The sequence below is a fragment of the Marmota flaviventris genome, chromosome 9 (assembly GCF_047511675.1).
Source record: "Marmota flaviventris isolate mMarFla1 chromosome 9, mMarFla1.hap1, whole genome shotgun sequence".
Taxonomy (NCBI): domain Eukaryota; kingdom Metazoa; phylum Chordata; class Mammalia; order Rodentia; family Sciuridae; genus Marmota; species Marmota flaviventris.
The window spans coordinates 98,904,030-98,912,921 of record NC_092506.1 but is presented as its reverse complement, the minus strand read 5'-3'; the positions used below and the strand labels follow the sequence as shown (position 1 = coordinate 98,912,921).

The 8,892-nt window shown below is 49.0% G+C and overlaps 1 protein-coding gene across 3 annotated transcripts in view; it reads right to left on the bottom strand.

Annotated features, from left to right (window-relative positions):
• Window positions 1-707: 707 nt before the first annotated feature.
• The window catches only part of Zbtb16 (zinc finger and BTB domain containing 16), a 180,254-nt gene continuing 172,069 nt past the window's right edge, over window positions 708-8,892 (bottom strand). For all 3 annotated transcript variants that reach the window (XM_027930704.2, XM_071616719.1, XM_071616718.1), the window contains exons 6-7: window positions 8,379-8,546; window positions 708-6,237 (exon numbers count right to left, since the gene is read on the bottom strand). In XM_027930704.2, coding sequence (XP_027786505.1) covers window positions 6,008-6,237; window positions 8,379-8,546 — 398 coding nt within the window. In that variant the 3' untranslated portion in view covers window positions 708-6,007. The remainder of the gene's footprint in view (window positions 6,238-8,378; window positions 8,547-8,892) is intronic.

Here is an 8,892-nt window from a genome sequence, read left to right as displayed (position 1 = left end):
AGCTCACAACCCTGCCACCACCACCCCCTCACCAGTTCCTAGCCTTTACCCTCCCTGCACAGGGTCACCTGCTCCAACCTCCTTTCCTAACAGGTCTTAGCTGCTACAGGACCAAGGACCTTTAATTAGGTAGAAGCTTCATGTTGAGACATTTTTGAAGCTTGCTTATTTGCCAGGCAGAAGTTGACCATGACTTTAATGCCAGACAGGCAATCCCTATCTTGGCGTCCTGGGGAAATGAGCTTGTTTTGATATCAGATCTGGACCTAAGTTCTGAGCACTACTCACCAGCTAAGTGATCCCGATCAAATTATCACACACATGCATGTAGATTTGGGCTCCAAGAGAGGGTGGGGTTTGTGTTTTTCCTTTATTATATTTCCAGTACAGACAAGTCACTGGGGCAGGAGAGTCTCGTTGAATGAATGAGTGAAAGAAAGTCTCGTTAGTACACTATACCAAGTTCCAGTGATATTAATGTATTTAACACTATTTCTTTACCGAAAAAATATTAGACAAGTATGTTATTGAGTGGGTATGGGCCTTATAAATGTGCTGTAAAAGTGTCACATAAATAAGGCTGAATGTGTGTAACAGAGCTTTCTCTTCCCTGATCCCCAGGCAGAAATTTCAGTTCTCAGCCCTCCCCACCCAAGAAAAGGCAGAAAAGACAAAGCACTTAAAAAAAAAAAAAAAGACACTTTGAGCCAGAGACAACTGAATTAACTTTATTCTCTTCTAACTGCAGATTCAAGGTATACAACTGAACATTGCTATTTTTCTTATGAGACTTATAAATAAAAATACAAAAAATGTTCACTACAAAAAAATCTACTGTTAGTAGGATGTAAAAAATATTCTCTTTGCTATAGAAGGCACAAACTTCACTTAGTGACACATGGAGAGAGAAAAAAACCTGCAGCAGTAAATTCATATTTTTTCTTTTTTTTTTTTCCTTTTAAATCTTGTCAGAAACACTGAAATTACAAAGAAACGCATCAATCTACACGAAACAAGGCAGATGCGGAAAGCTGCAACCAGGACAACTCCGAGTGAACTGCTTCAGAGAACAGGAAGAACTGCAAGCAGGACTTGGGGGAGCGAGAGGAAGGGACAGGAGAGGGAGTGACCAGGACAGGGGACCCGAGGGAGGAGGGCAAGGGAAGGGCTAGAGGGCAAGTGTGGGGGAGAGGGGGGCACAGGGGGAGGAGGGGGAGGAGGAGAGGGATTGAGAGATTGATTTGTACAAAAAATAACCAGTAAAGTTGAAGAAACATAATTGGGCGACCTCCTAAAATTAGGCTAAGAGGAGGTGCTGAGGTAGACATTAACTAGAACATTGATGAATCAGAAACACTATTCTGTAATACAGAGCAATCGGACTGGCACTTGTGCTGTCACGACAGAAGACAAGCCACAGAACAAACAAAACAAAACAAACGTAATACCAAACCGAAAGGCTTAGTTTGCTTGGTCCAACAGGGCCACAGGGCCCTCAGTGCTATAACTTACATACATATATATATATTTATCTTTATATATATGGGGCGGATGTCATGGTGCACCACCACGGCTTCTTAACCTTACGAGGATCATGCATAACACTATGTGAACAAATACTATGATACACACTGGGAGGCTTGGGACCCTGTCTGCAAAGTGGGCCACCGAGGGACAGGGGAGGCTGCTGCTGCTGCTGGCTACCAGGCCTGCGGGCCTACCCTCCTCTTTCTCCCCACTCTTTTCCCTGACCCAACCTTCCTGCTTTGTCCTGCGCCTCTCTCTTGGCCACCTCTGCCTTTTTTCTCTACTCATCTGGCCCACTGCCACAGAGTTAGTCCCACTGTTTGTCCTCCCACTGAAATGTCCAGGTAAGTGCCGCCATTCCAGCTAAGCCAGCAGAAGCTCCAGGAAGGAAGGGACAAGATGGTGGGATGATGCAAGATGACAATAAAATAGGCCTAGGGAAAAATGAACCAACAGAGTCTCATCTCTTTCTGCTTTTCTGTCTCACGTCGGGTGCCCCCACTTTTCACCCTAGTTCGGCTTGCCAGGGAAGTGGTCACGTGCCCACATCCCCCCTCCCCTCACAAAGAGTCCAAAGGCTGTCCCTGCTCAATCCCTTCCAAGAAGGTGCCAATGGCCTCTCCTCCCATAGCAGGTGTACCCATAGCACCCAGAAAGTACCACACACTTGTGAAAAATTGCAGCAGTTTTTTTTTTCCTTATTCTTTTTCTTTTTTTTTTCTTCTTTTTTTTTTTTTTTCTTTTCAACACGGAAAAACTGTTCAGGCACAAAGATTAAACAAGCCCATGTTGCATCCCTGGATTGTACGGAATTACCAGGTCCCCCAGCCTCCTGGGGGTCCCCCTGCACCCCAGATCTGCCTGCGTCATATCCGTGCCTCCTCCAAAGCAACCCAAAGCAGCAATGATAGTTACTATTTTATATCTCTCTTGCTATATATATCTCTCTATATATATAAATTTGTCTATCCTATATACACATAGGATTTTAATGCTTTGAATGAACAAAGGAGTGAATAGGGAAGGAGCACAAGAGTGCAGGGTCATGTCACACACTTGTAGGAGTTGGGTAGGGAAAGGGCCCATTAACCAACTTGGACTGTTCAGGTGAAGGTGGTTCGTGGTGCTGGATAAGGCAGTATCAAGTCTGGATTCTGCAGGACTCAGCCAAGGGCAGTGGTAGCCAGACAGCAGAAAAGAGAGGAGAGGGAACACCCCGCCCTAAGTTTACCTGGAAGGGAGCAGCCTCCATCCTTCTTGTCTCCCCCACTCCTGCGCTCCAGATGTCCAGATGAAGTGAAAGCCTCCCCACTGCCTCCTCCTCCCCTGCCCAGTGGCTATAGGCCTGGCCAAGAAGGCCTTAGCAACCCTAGAGCTATTTAGTCTCCGAGTGGGAAACTGGAGAAGAGGCGCGTGGGACCCCATGGGGGTGCCTGGGACTGTGTGAGGAGCTCGCAGCTAGTACACAGGTGTCCCTTCCTGCTCCCTCAGGATCTGCAGAGCCCCAGGGATGAGTGGGGCAGGCAGGTGCTGAGTCTGGACCATCCAACGCTGCAACAACCGATTAGGACAACCTCGCGTGGTTTAACACGCAGCCGCACACAGCACACTCCTGCAAGCACACGCACACAGAGCATCTCGCTGTTGGTGGTGGTGGTGAATATTTTTTGTCTTTTTTTTTTTTTTTTCTTGTCCTATTCACATTACAAAAGGAAAGGGCAAGGTCCTGTAGAACTGACGAAGGAACTAACAAATATTACAAAAATATTACAATTTGCAAAGGTTAGCTCAGCCCTCTCCGCTCTTATGAATGGGGGGACCAGGCTGAGTGGGAAGGGCGAGGGAGTGAGGGGCCGGCTAGTTCTATGGAATAGTTTGATTTTTTTTCCCCTTCCCCTCCAAAGTTGAATGACATCTTGCTGTTAAAAAATACTGTTTTCTGGGATTTCAGATCCCCTGAGGGCCAGTGAGTCCCCCTTCTTCCCAGACTGGGAGACAAGCCATAGTGCATAACCATTTCTAACCCCCCCCAAAGATTTTACTCTTTTCACATTATAAACATGACGATTGCTCTAGTCACCTATTTCAAGTTTAACTTTTTTTTTTCTTTTCCAAAGCACTGTTATTATTATAGTTTCAAACCAGCATCCTCCCTACCTTATCATCCCTAAGCCACAGTCTAGTGACACAGTACCCCTGACCCACGTGCCCCCCAATACACAATTTTTAAGGCCTTCAGATTTGGTGGACGAGATTGAAGGGGAGAGCAAGGAGGGATGGGGCCGAGGGACAGGAGGGTGGTCACAGCAGCACCCATCCCTCCGACTTCCAGATATTCCTCACAACCTTTCTCCCCAAATTCACTTCCCTAAACCATTTTTTTTTTTTTTTGCAAACCTAAGATCAAAACGCAGCCACAACTTTCTCCAAGAGAGAAAGGAAAGAAAACAAAAACAAAACGAAAAAAAAAAAAAACTCATCACATAAAGCATGAGATGAAACGGAGGGCCCGTCCCAAAGCAAACACGAATATCGCAAATGTGCTTTCCAAAATTCAGGGTGGGGAGGCTGGGGCAAGAGGGGAGGCAGAGCAGCAGAAGGGAGGCATGAGAGAAACAGAAGAACGGCTGGATGAACACAAGAGGTAGCTTTTAGAAAACAACACCCCACCCCAACGCAACAAAACCAAGGCTGGGTCACCCCGACCAGCCACAAAAATATACCAATTTTGGCAATGATAATGCACACAGAGGTGGGACCACACAGTTGCAAGGATCTGAAGAAGACAGGCCTTGGAGCCTGAATGACCCAGCAAATTGTAAGGACGGTGGGACTTTTCTCCACAGTGTTTCAGGCTAAGCAATGCTGGGCACAGATGATGTAAGCTGTGGGCAGAGCTGACGGTGACCCTCGGGTGCCCTGTGGAGACAGTGAGACACCACTGCCTCTCCTCCACCCACCTGTCTTCCTTGCTCTCCTCCTGCCCTCCTATTCAGATCCTGAATGTTCAACTCTTCTGTCTGGCTCCTTTGGGCTGGGAGGCTGGTCCCCAAGGGTGTGGGGAGGGCCTTGGCCAGCGGAAGTCTAAAGCCAACTATCACTTTACACAAGAAACAGAACATCCTCCCCATTCCTCCAACCCCCAACCAAAAAAAGAGATATAGGGGTTAAAAAAGCTCATGAGGTCACAAAAAACTGAGGTAATTCAAGTACAATGTGCTAACAGGGGACACAGAAAAGAAGCAAAACATAACACAAGGCCAAAGCGCTTTCAGCTCCTCCTCCTCCCTGTGGACTGAGGGGCTCACGAGCCAGGAATTCCATGCCACTCTCTGGACCCAGGTTTTACCACTGGGCTCATTGGGTCTGGGGTCCCCAGGCCCTGTGCTTAATGGGTCCCCAGTATGACAGCAATTTCCTCCCCTGGCCAGCTCCCCCACCCTGGGCAGGGTGTCTGTTCCCTCCTCCAGGTGCGGAGCCCATCTGGAGAAGAACATCCACTGCTTCCCTTGGACAATGAGCTCTTTCGTGGATCCCATCCCCTAGGGACTAAAATAGGGTTGTGGGGATGTGTGTGTGTTTGGTGGGAGGGATGTAACATATTTAGGTTTTTTTGTTTTTTTTTTTTTTTCATTTTGGAAGCAAAAGCAGCTCGGTAGGAATCATGCTCATGGCTGGGTTTGGCCAGGGTAGGGTGTTCAGTTTATTCTGTATTCTTAGAAAGCTACCAGGAGGAAGGGGCTCTGGAGTCTGACACAGCTTTCCCATGAGGATCTAGAGGAAGAGGGAAATGCCACCCAGCTACATGAGGGGCCTGGGATCCAAAGGACAGCAGTCGAGGGGAGGCTGGGAGCAAGGAGCTCGGGGAGGGGAAGAGCCAGGGCAAAGGAAAGCAATGGATGAACTGAGTGAGTGGTAGGAAGAGAAAGAGCCCTTCCTCTTCCCAATCTGCCCCCAGCAAACCAGAGCTGCCATTTTGAGCATCTACCAGGAACCTCCACCATCTGGAGCCCCTTCTCTGCTCCCCTCCCTCCGTCTTTTGAGGAGGCAGTGGGCGAAGGGCAGGCAGAGACTGTGGCTCTCGCGCTTTCCTAATCTCCCTTTCTGGACACAGGAGGAGGGTCTGGGAAAGGGAGGAGAAAAATATGCCACCATGTGAGTGAGCAAAACCGCTCCCACCCCATCCCACCCCTCCCAAATCAGGCAAACCTCCAGCTTCCAAGGAGGGCAGAGGCCTCCAGGGAAGGGACACTGGCTTGGCATCCTGGTCACCTGGAGCCCCAGAGAGAATCCAAGGTCAAATAGCTATCAGATTTCCTTTTCCTTTTCTCTCTCTCTCTCTTTTTCTTTTCTTTTTTTTTTCTCTTATTCTTTCTTTCTTTTTTTTTTTCTTTTTCTCTTTGCACAGTCCTTCCTCGATTTCATCTCACTCTAACTTGTCTTTCCTGTCCCGCTCCTGTTCCACCATGGGGGCCTCCCTTCACACGTAGCACAGGTAGAGGTAAGTCTTCTCTATCCTCCAGTCGGGTGGGATCTCCTCGGGCTTATGGCCCTTCATGTGCTTCTGCATGGAGGAGAGGCTGGGGCAGTACTCCGTGCAGATGGTGCACTGGTAGGGTGAGGCGCCATTGTGTGTTCGCAGGTGCTTAATCATGGCCGAGTAGTCCCGGGAGCGCTGGTGGCAGAGCTTGCATTCAAAGGGCTTCTCACCTGTGGAGGAGGTAAAACCAGGCAGAAGAGAGTGAGGACAGAGGAAGAAGATGACAAGGCCTTATGCCACCCTTGGGCTTGTGGGAGAATCTCAGAACCTCTAGCCCAGCGCTGTCCAACAGAACTTTCTGAAATGATGGATGCACCGCCCAATATGGTAGCTACTAGTCACATAGGGCTTCTGATGTGACTGGGGAACTTTATTTTTTGCTTTATTTCATTGTAACTAATGTAAACAGCCACATATAACTAGCCACTATAGGATCATGGAGTACAGCTCTGGCCCTTTGCCTTTATTGTTTTTAACTCTCCCCAAAGGCCGGACTCTTCCCTTCTAATTAAGGAAATGCATGCCTTGAAAGGGGGCAGGTAAGGCCCTGGAAGTCAGATGGTTCTTCATAACAGTTCATCCAGGAGGAGCAGAGGAATGGATGGCATCCTTTCAGGGCCATAGATGGCGGGGAGTGAAGGTCGGGGAGATCAGGGAACCCAGAGTTCTTCAAACATGCCACCCCTGAGGATATCTTGCCAGTTAAAGTTTAAGAATCTTTCTGGACCCCTGCCTTCCCCACTATAGTTTGAATGTGGGGGACAGGGAACCTCAGAGTGCGTAGCCACACCCTAGCCTGCTACCCCACTGGAGTCCCCTGGAGCTGAGCAGAGGATGTAAGGGAACCTTGTTTCAATACAGTAATTAACTGGCCAGCCATCTCACCATCAATACTGCTCCGTGCAGAGGCCCCAGCAAATAATGAAGTAATGAACAGCCAAAGTGATCTAACTATCGACCAGCTATTTACAATAGTCACTGCCGATGCATTTAATGATCCGCCCGCCAGGTCACATCCCCAACCAGGGGCTAAGGAAACCCCAGGGCTCTGGGAAATCCTCTGGGTTACTCGAATCTTCAGCAATGAGCACCCCATCCTCTCCTTGGGATCCCAAGCCGAAGACAAGTAAACGGCTCTGACTACACGCAGTTCTGCTGCCTGCTGCCTCCATCACCCCTCCCCTCCCATGGCAAGGCACTCTCCCTGAAGGCAGCAGAACCTGGCTGAGGTAGGTCATCCCTACTTCCTCAGGACAGAATGCCTGTGCCCCCTGACCAGAGAAGGCACCTACTCTTCCAGGTTCTACAACTTCTCATCCTTAGAGGAAGTTCTTCTGAATATCTGCCTTCCCTGTGGCTGGCGGTGGGCTGGTGGAGAGTGTTTCACAACTGGCCCTTTTAAAAGCCCTGATGGGGGGCTGGGTTTGTGGCTCAGCGGTAGAGTGCTCACCTGGCACGTGCCAGAACCTGGGTTCGATCCTTAGCACCACATGAAAATAAATAAGTAAAATAAAGGTATTGTGTCCAATTACAACTAAAAAATAACTATTTTTTTTTTTTAAAAAGCCCCCTGATGGGTAGTATTTGCCTATGACTGTATTCCCGCGGTAGGCCAATTTTAAGGAACCAAAATGATGTCACTAAAATTGAAAATGGGGAGAGATAGGCTTTCACAGGCCAACTCTAGGACTCTACTGGCCACCAACTTGGAAACTTCTGGAAGTCTAGACCACTTCCACTTGCCTGTCCTCAAACCCCAGGGAAAGCAGTTGCTCATCACCTCCTTTATGAATAAAAGGAATGTGAAGGCACTTTGAAATGGTAAAATGTTATACGCACGGAAGGGTTATTAAATCCATCTGCTCCTCTCATGTCAGAACTGAACTTGATCTAGCTTCCCAATTTCCCGGCCCTCATCATAACCTAATTCAGTGCACTCTAATTCTTATTCCAACCCTCGAGCAATATGAAACCACCCTTTCCTTTGCTTTCAACTAAATCTGGTCAATTGAACCCTAATTCAGGACTCATGAATAGCCATCGTCTTGCACATCATCCTTCAACTACTGGTATGGCTGTCCCCAGGGCTGAGCTTCCTGGCTCCTGGAAAACATGCGCTGCAATTGATTAGCAATATCTGCCTTGGCCTTGAGAGGGGGACAGTGGCATTCGGCCTTCCATGGTTAGCCTTCCATAGAACCTCTCTTCTCTGGTTCAGCCTTGGTTCATCCTCACTTGGGCTTCTCTCCTCCCCAGTCCCACCCAGGCCCCAGAGCCCACGCAGGTCCCATCCCTGGCCTGCCCGTGGTACCTGTGTGCACCCTGTAGTGCGTCTCCAGCTGGTGCTTGAGGCTGAACTTCTTGCCACAGCCATTGCACTCGTAGGGCTTCTCCCCCGTGTGGATGCGCTTGTGGCTCTTGAGTGTGCTCTCGTCCCGGAAGCAGCTGCCACAGAACTCACACTCATATGGGTGGTCACCTGGGGGCACAGGGGTGTGATCAGGCCCTTGCTTCTCCTTGACCCCTCTTCAGGGAACAGCAGGGCACATTTAGACCACCAGGAGAATGGGACTGCCTGTATTCACACCTCCTAGATGACTTAAGGATCCTCAGCCCCTGCTGGTCCCCGTAACGTGAATGTTGGTCATGGGTTTACACATTCTTCTGCCCAGTGCACGTCCACAGGGCAAGGACCCATCCCAGGAAGAGTTAATTTGGTTCAGCAATGAACAGCAGGCCCCAGCCCCTTGAGGACAGAACAGAGCTGGGGGTTTCAAGACCTTGTAACCCCGCTTATTCTTTGAGTGTGTTGTGTTGTGGGGGGT